Source organism: Carassius carassius, chromosome 29 (assembly GCF_963082965.1).
Source record: "Carassius carassius chromosome 29, fCarCar2.1, whole genome shotgun sequence".
Lineage (NCBI taxonomy): Eukaryota > Metazoa > Chordata > Actinopteri > Cypriniformes > Cyprinidae > Carassius > Carassius carassius.
In genome coordinates this window covers 16,628,831-16,643,103 of record NC_081783.1, presented here as the reverse complement: position 1 = coordinate 16,643,103, position 14,273 = coordinate 16,628,831, and the positions used below count along the sequence as shown (strand labels likewise).

At 46.4% G+C, this 14,273-nt stretch overlaps 1 protein-coding gene across 4 annotated transcripts in view; it reads left to right on the top strand.

Moving 5' to 3' along the window:
- Positions 1–14,273, top strand: part of LOC132109747 (netrin receptor UNC5A-like) — a 196,021-nt gene that overhangs the window by 90,992 nt on the left and 90,756 nt on the right. For all 4 annotated transcript variants that reach the window (XM_059516068.1, XM_059516070.1, XM_059516069.1 and 1 more), the window contains exon 2: positions 1,339–1,560. In XM_059516068.1, coding sequence (XP_059372051.1) covers positions 1,339–1,560 — 222 coding nt within the window. The remainder of the gene's footprint in view (positions 1–1,338; positions 1,561–14,273) is intronic.

Below are 14,273 nucleotides of genomic sequence, written 5' to 3'. Positions count from 1 at the left end.
TGAAGCAAACAGAAGCAATGTTCTTGTAACATACTCGTGTGTGTGTGTGTGTTTAATTTTAAGTCTAATTTTAAATATTTTAATCTTTTTCTGTTTATTTTATTTGCTTAATAGGTTTTGGCTATTAATTTGATTGTGATTATAATACAATAAGACCCAGGGGCTCTTAAATCTGTTTTAAGCACATAACAGACTGAATTATGTCTTGAAATTGACAGAAATTAACTAATCATTTATAAATGTAGATACATATTTAAATCCAAGATACTCCAAGGTCTTTTTTAAATCTAAATCAAAAGACAATTTGATCATTTGATTTGATTGCAAACTTTTCCTTCATGTCCTTCATTTAAAAAATAAAATAAAATAAAAGTTATGTTTGGTCTCAGAGACTCCAGGTTAAAATATGATTAAATGTAATATTTTTTTAAATGCTAAAAATGCCATTGATATAATTTTCTTTTGCATGTTGGAGTCAAAGCAAACAGAAACATTATACTGGATTAGAGTCCCATTTATGAAAAAACTTTTTACTTTGTGATTTAAAAAATGCACTTTTAAAGCTTCAAAAATAATATATGTTTTTAGGTGGAATGGTTAATAATTTTCAAATTGCTGTAATGACTTACTCATTAGCATCTCAAATTAAAACAGCATGTTGTCATGTTGACTTAAATTTGAAGTGCTTTAAAATAATTTGTTATATTTTTAAACACTTTACATTCAAGAGTATTCTGGCAGGTGTAGGGATGAAGTTCACAAAATAAGAAATGAAAAGATGAAAAATGAATGAATGACAAAAACAATCACAAAAATCAGTGTGCTGTAGACAGTAGACTGAATGTTTGCCTTTATGTGTATTTATCCCAGTGAATTTTGTATCAACACTTTTAATTGTTGAAATGTTTTAAGCATTAATTTCTTGTAATTTAATGTGCAGTAAATGAACATTTTATATCAGTTTCTCATTGTGACATAAGTTGCTTACAATATGTATTTAAACCCAGCCAAGTCAGTACACCCCATCAGTACAATCCCACATCACTCAGGATAAAGCTAACACTTTTGACGCCACACCATTAGTATGATCTCCCAGACCTGCTGTAGTGGAGACGTTGTGTCAGCTGTGGTTGGCAGAATATCTGTATTCTACCACATATGGATGCACAACATTAGTATTGCACTCAGGTGCATGTCAAAAGCAATCTGTCCGCTCACAGGGTTCGGAGTGTGAAATTAAATCAGATACACTCATTATCTCTTTGCACTTCTAAAAGGTTTCAGGCATCTGAACAACCACAACCTGTCCCTAAAGTTTTATCTCACTTGCTTGCACAGGTGGAGAGCACGCGGCCACTGTAACACATCCGCTTCCTGCGGCCTTCTCCGACCTGCTGCCACACTTCCTGGTGGAGCCTGATGATGTTTATATCGTTAAGAACAAGCCAGTGACCCTCACCTGCCGCTCGACCCCTGCCACTCAGATCTACTTCAAGTGCAACGGCGAATGGGTTCACCAGGATCAGCACTTGATAGAGCGTGACGTGGACCCTGCCACAGGTAGACCCTCTCAACATTCTCTCCGAGGGCAACAAAAAGCCGGCTGACCTACAGCATTTATAAAATGACACTAGAAAACAGGAGTGCCTATAAAGGATGCTTTCTAGATGTGCTGCTCTTTCTTCTTTTGTAGTATAGCACAAAATACAAGGACTTCCTTCAAAGCAATTTTCAAAATGTCTTCTGCCCATATCATGAACAGGGCTTGCTTTGTGCTCAGGGTTGTACTGTTGCATTAGTGTACTGTCTATCACAAAGGGCCGGTTTAGTTTTGATATTACTTGGTTTTTGGAGAAGAGGCAGCAATATTAATAATCAAACTGAAAAAAAAATATAATTTAATAACAATTGCCTTACAGGGATTTTACTGTATTTACCAGATGTTGCTATGCACACTGAAAGCTTTTCTAAAACTGCAGTAACAGCAGTATTATATAAGACTAATGTTCTGTTCTATTTATTAATAGTAATCATTTAGCTTAACCGTAGGCTGTTCATGGTTTCCAAGCAAAGTTATGGTCAAAGTTCATTCTGTAAACTTGGCAAACTAATAAATGGGTATTAGACTACACATTATACACAATGATCATGTCATACTCTATACAGGAGCAATATAGAGTAGGATGTTTTTGTATGAATAGCGTTATGGACAATTTTGGCCTTACATAATGTAAGGTCACTTAATGAAGAGTTTTGACCCAAGATAAATGATAACAGATCGAAAGCCAGATGTTTTTTATCGACATATCAGGCAGCTTATCATGTGCAATGACTAAAAAATATTACCTTTAATTTGAGAAACTTTGAGAAAATTGTGTGGCTTCACAAAAGTAAAGATAATATATGAATAGAGGAATCTGAATAACGCTTAGATAATATATTTTAAAAAATAATTAATTAATTAAAAATTTGAAATTAAGTTGTCTTGTGCTATTGTGTAGGCTATTACACAACAAAAATGATCCCATAGCACATATTTATAATTTTATGTTTCCTTTTTACTCTGTTAATTGATTTTTTTTCATGTTTATTTTATGTACTCAATATATTTGGTTGTAAATTTAATTGTAATAGTGCCATTAATTTGTACATTTGAGGTTGTTACTGCTGTAATTAGATTTCAAACAGCTGTTACTAGCTTTCTAACATGGTTGCCACAAGTTTTGTTTTGCATTTCTTTATATCACTCCAATTATTATCATATCTCATTTACTCTATCATTTAGGTTGTAATAGAAAATATATCAGATGTTTGTCTACCTGTTAGCGCATGTCAAGTCAAGTCACCTTTATTTATATAGCGCTTTAAACAAAATACATTGCGTCAAAGCAACTGAACAACATTCATTAGGAAAACATTGTGTCAATAATGCAAAATGATAGTTAAAGGCAGTTCATCATTGAATTCAGTGTTGTGAGAACAAGCTATATGCAGTGGAGTAGGATTTGCTATCTCTCAACTTGAGAATTGTTGGCGTAAAGCAATATGGTGGCCCAGTTGTGTACAACACAACGAAAATCTCCAAAACACACAGAAACAAGCTGCAATGCAATGAAATTAGCACAACACAACGAAAACAAGCCACAACACAATGGAAACAAGCCGCATCATACCATGGAAACAAGCCACAACACAACGAAATAAGCACAACACAACGGAAACAAGCTGCAACCACTGATCTATATATGACTGGATCGCTCATCACGTTCTAAACTGCCAATAGACAGTGAAGCCACCGGAAGTGTTCGATCCGCCATCTTACTAATCAGAGAGCAGAGAGCACCATTGAGTTACATTCAAACCGCTGACCTAAAATATCTCAATTTGAAGCAAACAGTCAAACGGGACTTGTTTTTATGTTATGTGTATGTAAATTAATGTTTACTTCAGATGTTATCTGCAGTGTTTACAGTCTTTTGGGCAGGATAAGCAATATATTTAAACCGTTTAGGTGGGTGTGTCTGCTTGTCACTGACAAAAAAGGTAATGATCAAACACTAAATATAGCTTATTTCTTTATGAACAAAATTATTCAGGAATTATTAAACATGAACATATTAGTATCAGAAATGGTTCTGAATAACATAATAGACTCTGTTAATATTGCTCTATGATGAATTAAAAACTTAACTTACCATCTTGGAAATAAAACTTCATGTCTTTAAATCCGTACTGTTTATAGTTATTTCTCTAAATAAATTCAGATTTCAGGATGAGCACTTTGTCGTTTGTTATATATGATGAGGTCATGTCCATCTGATGTTTATCATGTTCATGATATTCGCTGCTGTAATTAACGTAGCTTTTTAATAAGTAGGGGAAATTTGCGACATTTAAAAAAATTACCGTTTACATGCCTAGGGTGTTTGCATTGTAATAATGTACAGAGATACTTCAGATTTATAAACACTGACTTTTTAGGTGATGTTTTTTTTTTCATTAAAATCATAAAATTTTCTATAAATTCAACCGAACGTTTACACACACTAGGGATTACCAGTATGGCGGCGCGGTGGCTTCACTTTCATGACGTCATGAGCAATCAAGTTCTATATTATAGATCAGTGGCTGCAACGCAACGAAATTAGCACAACATAACAAAAACAAGCCACAACACAACAAAATTAATACAACACAATGGAAAGAAGCCACAGTACACCATGGAAACAAGCAACACAACGAAATTTGCACAGCACAACAGAAACAAGCCTAAACACATCAAAATTGGAACAACACATCAGAAACAACCTACAACACAACAAAAACAAGTCACAACACAAAATTAGCACAACAAAACGGAAACAAGCCACAACACAAGAAAATCAACACAACACAATGGAAAGAAGCCACAGTACACCATGGAAACAAGCAACACAACAAAATTTGCACAACACAACAGAAACAAGCCTGCACATCAGAATTGGCACAACACATCAGAAACAACCTACAACACACAAAAACAAGTCACAACACAAAATTTGTACAACAAAACGGAAACAAGCCACAACACAATGGAAAAAAGCTGCAACACAACCAAATTTTCACAACACAATGAACACAAGCCTGAACTCAATGGAAACAAGCTACAGCACAACAAAATTAGCATAACACAATGGTAAAAAAGCCATGTAACAAAATTAGCACAACACAAGTGAAACAAGCTGCAACACAACGAAAACAAGGCACAATACAATGAAATCAGCACAACACAACAGAAACATGCCATAACAAAATGAAATTATCACAACACAACAAAGTTAATCCTATGCATTTTGTGTCATGGTAATTTGTTTGTGTTGTAAACCACTTATCTTATTTTCAGTAGCATTTGGTTATTGCTACTAGCTTAGCGTAGCACTAATGGGTTAAGAAAGGCTCTTTTGATTAGCTTGAAGAAAATAATCAGGCATTGGGGAGGGCAGATACGATACTGTGAGGGATTTTGCAAGAGATTGGTGTGTATATAGTCAGTGCTTACTGTTGTTTTATAATGCATTTTGGGAATTTCTAGGGATTGTTGTGGTGCACTGAATGATTCTGACTAAAAATGACTGACTCCCTGAGCAGCATATATACTATTGCACTAGAGATTGGATCGAGACAGCCTATATTAATGTTCAAACATACTACGTTTCTTGGCAACTATAAACAGCCCCTGTGGTTGGTCCAATGACTTACAATACTTGGCAGAAGAGTTATTTATTATTATTTATATACATTGGTTTTTCATATTGCCTTTTCTGCTATTTTATAAAAAACAATAAGTTACTGCTGCATGTCCCAAAATATTTGGTTTTATGTTTTGAAATGTTGCACAATAATATTTTAAAGCTTGAACTGTCTGTTTTTTTTTTTTTTTATGATTAGTGTCAGTTCCCTCAATCAAGTCCAGCATGGTTTCTCTGCAGTTTCCAATTTTTTTCTTGTTTTTCAAGGCAGCTTCGTGTTGTAATTCCTTTGAGGTTTAATCACTCTCGCCTCTGAGAGCAGTTTAAGAGATGTAGCCGGCGCTGTAGCCGATTTATGCAGCTGTACCCGTTCTTATGTGGACATGGTGCATTTTCCTCCGTCTCATGATTGATTGGTATCTGCCGACAAGCACTCAGCTCGGCTTTCTACAATGATTGTTCCTAGTGTCAGTAGAATAAAAGAATTTCCTAAAGGGTTTTCGGTGTCTCCCGTTCTCCGTCTTCCCCTCGTTCTCTCAGGAGGTGGAGGCGGGAACAGCTCGTCAGCATTCAGCAAGCGGATGTTTGTGTTTGTTTGACGCTCCTTGGCAGAGGCAGCGTAGGGGCATAGGGATTCACGTCATGCGTGTGTCACACCCAGGGGCTGGCTATGCTTTAACTAAGCCACACCCCTTCTCAACTTCCACCTCGAGGAGGTCCCCAAACCCGACCCAATGGCCAAACAACACGAGAACAAGTAAGTGATAAAACAATCTTTATTTAAATATTTAAAAATAGCTTGGGGAATAGGGAAAGGGCAATTAAAACTAAACTCTGACTCGGCCCTCCAGATGGGCTATGGCCGGGAAGAGGTCAGGGAGCAAGGGGGCCACGGGGATCCGGGGCGTAGGACTCGGGCCCCGGCCTGAGTCTTAGGTATCCGTAGCGCCCTCCTTCTTCCTCCTCTTCGCTGAATACAGCTCACGGTAAGTACTGGTTCACACAGTTCGTTCTCGAGGTGCTCACTCTCTTTCTCTTCCTCCACAGGCAACGGGCTCTTTCTCTTTCTCCACAGGCAACGGCTGGGACACACAGGCACAGTTAATTCAGCTTGGTTTTGCTCTCACCTCTTCGCTGATTACAGCTCACAGTAAGTACTGGTTCACACAGTTCGTTCCTTGGGTGCTCACTCGCTTTCTCTTTCTCCGCAGGCAACGGCTGGGACACACAGGCACAGTAGTTCAGCTTGGTTCTGCTCTCACCTCTTCGCTGATTACAGCTCACAGTAAGTACTGGTTCACACAGTTCGTTCCTTGGGTGCTCACTCGCTTTCTCTTTCTCCACAGGCAGCGGCGTAAGTACAGGTTTCCTCAGTCTCTCCTCGTGTTACCCACTCTCTCTCCTTTTCTCTCCACAGGTATCAACTTGGGCACAATAGCACAGTTAGTTTGCTTTGAATGGCTCTCACCTCTGGGCTGGACACAGCGTACTGTAAGTACAGGGTTCGCTCTATTCCTCCTCGTGTTATTCACTCTCTCTCTCCTTTTCTCTCCACAGGTATCAACTTGGGCACAATAGCACAGTTAGTTTGCTTTGAATGGCTCTCACCTCTGGGCTGGACACAGCGTACTGTAAGTACAGGGTTCGCTCTATTCCTCCTCGTGTTATTCACTCTCTCTCTCCTTTTCTCTCCACAGGTATCATCTTGGACACAATAGCACAGTTAGTTTGCTTTAAATGGCTCTCACCTCTGGGCTGGACACAGCGTACTGTAAGTACAGGGTTCGCTCTATTCCTCCTCGTGTTATTCCCTCTCTCTCCTTTTCTCTCCACAGATATCAACTTGGGCACAATAGCACAGTTAGTTTGCTTTAAATGGCTCTCACCTCTGGGCTGGACACAGCGTACTGTAAGTACAGGGTTCGCTCTATTCCTCCTCGTGTTATTCCCTCTCTCTCCTTTTCTCTCCACAGATATCAACTTGGGCACAATAGCACCGTTAGTTTGCTTTGAATGGCTCTCACCTCTGGGCTGAACACAGCGCACTGTAAGTACAGGTTTCCTCTGTTTCTCCTTGTGTTACTCACTCTCTTTCCTTTCCTCTCCACAGGTATCAACTTGGACACAAAACACAGTTACTCTGCTTTGGATGGCTTTCACCTCTGGGCTGGACACAGCGTACCGTGCTATCTCCGGAGATCTGAAGCACGCTCACAACATATACTGTACTGAACTAGGCTAGGACCAGCAATCTCCTTGTCCTCCCACGCCGAAGTGCGTGAAGGCGGGGGTTTATCTGACAGGACACACGGCAATACACAGCAGCCCACAGCAATATACAACACCACGTCAAAATTATAGGTTTTCACAGCACGAAGACTCACCCACCACACTCAGTGTACGGAAAGGACACCCGTCTTCCTTCACTTCGCTTGGTTCGGATCTGGCGATGGAATATGCGGCCTAGCTAGTGATGTCGTCGTTGTGACTACTTCAATAAGTATTCCTTCGGCTCTCCCACCACACTATATTAGGGGTAGGGCCGCCCTCCTCCTCCTGGAGAGATCTACACAACGCCAGGTCAATATACAGGGCACTTTCGACTGGCTCTTAGTACTCACATCAATGCCACTTCCAATCCCCTTTTTCACGTCGTCTCAGTTCGCCGTATAATCTGTTCACTTCTCAACCTTTAAGGTTCGCGATGTCTTCACAATCATACAATTCCAGCCTGAGGGAGAGAGAGAGTTAGACAGCTACCAGCAGCGTACCAAGACGGGCACAACCCAGTGCTTCACACGCACCAAAAAGAGCTTCCCAGACTGGGAAATAACTTGGCCTTAAGTACTGCCTTATCCAGCGTATCCTCCAATCACCAACCGCTGTCCCTAACTAGGCACAGGTGCATCGAATTCCCTGATTTTCCTTCTTACGGCGCTACCGGAAGTTCCGGTGTTCTGTTTTTCCGGTCCGGGCGGAAACGCTTCCGGGCGGAACCAAACTTCCCGAATTTTGGTTCCGCCCCTAAAGATCGTCACCTTGTGACATCCTCCCCCGCCAATCCGTTCTAGTCCCTAGAACGTCCTCGGGCTGTCCACTCCCCATAGCGGGCCGGGGGTCGGCCTCGGTTCTCTCGCTGGGATCGTCTCACTGGTGAATCGGGCTCAGCTTGTTCAGGGGCTGCTTCTGGTTCTCTCGGGGCGATCGGGGGTGGTGCCACCACGGGTCTCCCTGGTACCACAGCCCAACCTTCAATCCAGGGGGCCGCTGGTACAGGTTCCGTGGGGACTTCTTCCACGGCTTCAGGGTAGTTAGGGCATGGGCGAATCATGTTCCGGTGCACCACACGGTCGGGGCCTGACTTCCCTTCTGGCCGGATGGTATAGACCGGCTGCCCCGGCCTCTGCTGCCGGCAGACTACATAAGGGGTGGCCTCCCAACGGTCACTCAGTTTCCCCTTCCCCTGCCGCCGATTATCTCTCACCAACACCCTCTCTCCTGGCAGTAGAGGGGCTTCTCTAGCAGTCCGATCATACAACCGCTTACTTTTCTCTCCTGCCGTCTGTATCCTTTTCGACACCTGCTCGTAGGCGAAATGCAAGCGCTGGTGATGGCGCCCCACCCACTCCGTTACACTTGCTTCCTCTTGGTCGGCTATCACTCCTAGGACCAGGTCAGTAGGCATTCGTATGTGTCTGCCAAACATCAGGTAAGTGGGAGCGTAACCCGTAGTACTATGTATACTGTTGTTATAGGCCTGTAGGAGGTTTGGCAAGGCACTCACCCAATCGTCCTGCCGTTGTTGGTCCAAGGTCCCCAGCAGCCCCAATAGGGTCTGATTGAATCTCTCACAGCCGCCGTTCCCCTGAGGATGATACGAAGTGGTGTGAGTTTTCGTGCAACCGTACAACTGGCATAGTTCTCTAATTACCCTGGACTCAAAGTTGGCTCCTTGATCGGAGTGCAGAAACTCCGGGCATCCGAACGTCTGGAAGACGGCCCGCCATAAAACTGTAGCGGTGGTGGTTGCAGTCTGGTCGAGGGTGGGGATAGCCCAAGCGTACTTTGTGAACAAATCCGTTATTACCAAGATGTTCTGGTAGCGATCTCGTGGTCGGCCCAGTGTCAAGAAGTCCATAGCCATGATATGAAGGGGGGCCTTCGCATGGATGGGTACCATTGGCGCTCGGACCTCCCGTCTGGACTTAAACAATATGCATCTCGGGCAAGCTTGAATTAGGGCGTGCACCGATGCCTCTAGCCCGGGCCAAAAGAAGAATCTCCTAAGCAGGGACACGGTCCTCTCCTGTCCCTGATGCCCCAACTGGTTGTGGTACGCCGAAACTAAAGCCGTTACCTCATCTGCGGGTACCACGATCTGGCGTACTTCTTCGCCCAACTTCGGGTCACTGACCCTTCTGCACAAAACGCCATCTCTCAGCTCCAGCCTGTCCCATTGCCCCAGCAGCCTCCTCCCAGTATCCGTCTGGGCTAACCTCTCCGCTGGCGTCAGCCGTCGGCCCTGTTCCAGCCATTCTCTTACCAGCCGCACATCTTGATCCCTGGCCTGTCTCTCCCTCCACCGACGGGGATCCCATCCCCAGTTCTCAGGCACGGCCTCTTGTCTGCTGCCTGGTGCCTCTACTGCTCCTACCATATAGCCCTCCTCCGGGCTGGCCCCTCCGGGGCTTTCCGCTTCGGGCAGCCTTGAGAGGACGTCCGCGTTCGTGTGTTCACGCCCTGGTCGGTACTGTAGTTGATAGTCAAAGTTGGCCAGTTGGGCCACCCACCGCTGCTCCACGGCTCCCAGCTTCGCCGTCTGTAAGTGTACTAATGGGTTATTGTCTGTAATGATCGTCACCTTGGCACCCCAGAGGTAGTCTTTAAATTTCTCACTTAGGGCCCACTTCAACGCCAGCAGCTCCAATTTGAAAGAACTATAGTTCGCATCGTTCCTCTCGGCTGGGTGGAGGCTCCGGCTGGCGTACGCGATGACCCTCTCAACTCCGTCCTGCCGTTGAGCCAACACCGCTCCCAGCCCGAGATTGCTGGCATCTGTATACAAAAGGAATGGTTTTGTGAAATCTGCGTATGCCAAGATAGGGGCCTGTAGCAGCTCCTGCTTCAATGTCTGGAACGCCGACTCACAATTTGCATCCCAGTCTACGTTGGGCGACCCCCGGCCCCGGTTACGACCTGTGCCAACCAGCAACTGATTAAGGGGTTTAGCAATTTTTGAAAAGTCCTTTATGAAACGCCTATAGTATCCCACAAATCCTAAAAAGGATCGCACTTGCCTCACTGTCCTCGGGGCCTTCCAGTCCTTCACGGCCGATACCTTTCCAGGATCTACGGACACTCCAGCCGCACTGACCACGTGGCCCAGAAAGTTGACTTCTCTCCGTAGTAAGTGACACTTATTGGGCTGTAGTTTCAATCCGTACTTCTCCATGGCCCGAAAGACTTCCTCGAGGTGCCTCAGGTGTGAATCAAAATCTGGGGAGTAGACAATCACATCATCCAGGTAAACTAATACTGACTCCATTAACTGACCTCCCAAGCACCGCTGCATCAGCCGCTGGAAGGTGGCCGGAGCGTTACAGAGCCCGAAAGGCATCCGGTCCCATTCAAATAGTCCAAACGGGGTTGTAAAGGCAGTCTTCTCCCGGTCTGCTTCGGCCACCTGCACCTGCCAGTAGCCACTGGCCAAATCTAGGGTAGAGTACCATGCCGACTGCGTGAGGCTGGCAAGCGAATCTTCGACCCGTGGCAAAGGGAAAGCGTCTTTCTTAGTCACGAGGTTCAGCTTACGGTAGTCCACGCAGAATCTCCAAGCCCCCGTCTTCTTTTGCACCAGCACTATGGGGGCCGCCCACGGGCTGCTGCTTTCCCTAACAACTCCTTGCTTCAGCATGCCTTGCAGGAGTGTACGTACCTCGGTATACAAAGTGGGCGGAATTGGGCGATACCTCTCCCGGCTGGGCCCTGCATCCCCGGTAGGTATATGATGTTGTACCACCTGGGTGCATCCGTAGTCTTCGTCGTGGGTGGCGAACACATGCTGCCATCTCCGAAGGAGGGCCTGTAACTTCTGTGTCTGTGCTTGCTCTAAATCCTCCCCTTGTAACGACTCACCCGCCAGGTGGCTCGGCACACTCCTCTCCATACCACCCCATGGGGTGTCTACTTGTGTCAGGGCCACCTCGATGACGGTGGGGCACACCTGACGAAAACTAATATCCCTCTCTTCCCTTACTTGGTGGGATGTAACCGTTGTCAGACGGGCTAATCGTTGGTGCCGATGTAGTTGCACCGCGTATGGATGTACATTCCGTATCCTCACGGGGACTCTCCCCCGCCGGACCGTCGATAATCCTCGTGCCACTTCCACTTGTGGACAATCCACATGGGGCTCCACCAGCACCCACTCTTCTGGGCCCGCTCTTCGGGGCGGTACTCGCGCCCACACAACAGCCTCACTTTTTGCGGGGACAGACAAAGCAAAACGACACATCACTCTTCCTACCTCTTCCTGTTCCCTGCGGACTTGGCTCATTTGCACCCTTCGACAGTCAGCTACCACACACTCCCACTTGGGCCTCTCTGCAGGTGGTATCTTCGATACGGGCCTAGCCCGAAATAGCTCTTCCCAGCAATCAGCGAGGACATTCATGCCCAACAGGGCTCGATGTGCACCCAGACAATGGTCTTGCACGATAATCACACCTTTCTGGGGGACCATCACTCCGTGAACCTCTAGGTCCGTCAATCGGTAGCCAATATATGGGATGTCGAGGCCGTTTGCGCCCTTCAGAGTAAGCCAGGGGGCCTCCGCCCCTGGTGCCCCTTGTTTCCCAAACACTTCTTCGGATAAACTCTCAGCAAACAACGTCACTTGGGAGCCTGTGTCTACCAGGCATTGAATCTCCTTGCCGCACACTCTCACCTTCGCCACGGGGCTACGCCCAATCATCTGGCTCCTAGAGCCATATCCTCTTCCAGGGTCTTCTCGAGGGGTCCCGGCCACACGACCCACAGTGGCCGGCCGACCTAAAAACCCCCTTCTGACGCCCTGCGGGGCCCACACTGACGGCTATAGTGACCTGGTTTGCCACAGCGGTTACAGATGGGTCGCCCTTGCTCGTCCCATTCGAAACGGGGCCGGTTAAAGTGGTTCGGGCGCCTGAACGGCTCTCGGCCTCCCTCTGAGTACACTCGGTCTCGGGGCGCCGGCCGTGGTTCCTCCCGCGCCCGTCCTTGGCGCAATTCTCCTACGAGGGCTTTAGACAGTTCAGACATCTGATCGCGGACATCTTTCAAAAGTTCAGCCTTCAGTGCTTGCTTCCAGTCAGGGCCTCCGGGTTGTGCTGGTGCTACTTCACTGACAACCGCACACACTGGGGAACCACTCACCTCAGTCTCATCACCTTCCAGGGCCAGTGCCTCTTTCTTCAGATCTTCGAACGTAAGACCCGGGTCCCTTCGAAACTGGATACGTAGGCTCTGTCTCACCGGACCCTCCTTCAACCCCAGAAGAAACTGGTCCCGCAATAGAGTCTCTCCATCTCCCAACCCGTGGTCCCGACGGGTCTGTAGTCGGGCGAATTGCTCTCGCAACCTCAGGGCGAAAGCTCTAATCGGTTGGCGGGGGCCCTGCTTACAATTGAAGAACTGGGAGCGAAGGACAGCTACGGGGGTGTGGTCACCATACTGTTCAGTGAGGAACTGGAACACGGTTTGGGCGTTGGCTCTAACGGCTTCGGGGGCGGCATGCACCTCTCGCCGCGCTTCTCCATCCAGGGAGTTTAACACAAATTGAAGCCGCTGGGCTGCACTAAGGCCCTGTAGGTCGGCCAAGTACTCTAGTTGAGCCTTCCATTCAGACAATCGTACCTCGGATTCTGTCCCCCCATATTTTTGAATCCAGGGGCTCCCCATAAAAACGGGCATGGCACGGGGTTGGGCTGAAAGCCCCGCGTTGTCGGTCATTGGACGACCTTGGTTACTCAACTCGAGGTGGAAACCCTGCCGACTACGCCAAATCTGTCACACCCAGGGGCTGGCTATGCTTTAACTAAGCCACACCCCTTCTCAACTTCCACCTCGAGGAGGTCCCCAAACCCGACCCAATGGCCAAACAACACGAGAACAAGTAAGTGATAAAACAATCTTTATTTAAATATTTAAAAATAGCTTGGGGAATAGGGAAAGGGCAATTAAAACTAAACTCTGACTCGGCCCTCCAGATGGGCTATGGCCGGGAAGAGGTCAGGGAGCAAGGGGGCCACGGGGATCCGGGGCGTAGGACTCGGGCCCCGGCCTGAGTCTTAGGTATCCGTAGCGCCCTCCTTCTTCCTCCTCTTCGCTGAATACAGCTCACGGTAAGTACTGGTTCACACAGTTCGTTCTCGAGGTGCTCACTCTCTTTCTCTTCCTCCACAGGCAACGGGCTCTTTCTCTTTCTCCACAGGCAACGGCTGGGACACACAGGCACAGTTAATTCAGCTTGGTTTTGCTCTCACCTCTTCGCTGATTACAGCTCACAGTAAGTACTGGTTCACACAGTTCGTTCCTTGGGTGCTCACTCGCTTTCTCTTTCTCCGCAGGCAACGGCTGGGACACACAGGCACAGTAGTTCAGCTTGGTTCTGCTCTCACCTCTTCGCTGATTACAGCTCACAGTAAGTACTGGTTCACACAGTTCGTTCCTTGGGTGCTCACTCGCTTTCTCTTTCTCCACAGGCAGCGGCGTAAGTACAGGTTTCCTCAGTCTCTCCTCGTGTTACCCACTCTCTCTCCTTTTCTCTCCACAGGTATCAACTTGGGCACAATAGCACAGTTAGTTTGCTTTGAATGGCTCTCACCTCTGGGCTGGACACAGCGTACTGTAAGTACAGGGTTCGCTCTATTCCTCCTCGTGTTATTCACTCTCTCTCTCCTTTTCTCTCCACAGGTATCAACTTGGGCACAATAGCACAGTTAGTTTGCTTTGAATGGCTCTCACCTCTGGGCTGGACACAGCGTACTGTAAGTACAGGGTTCGCTC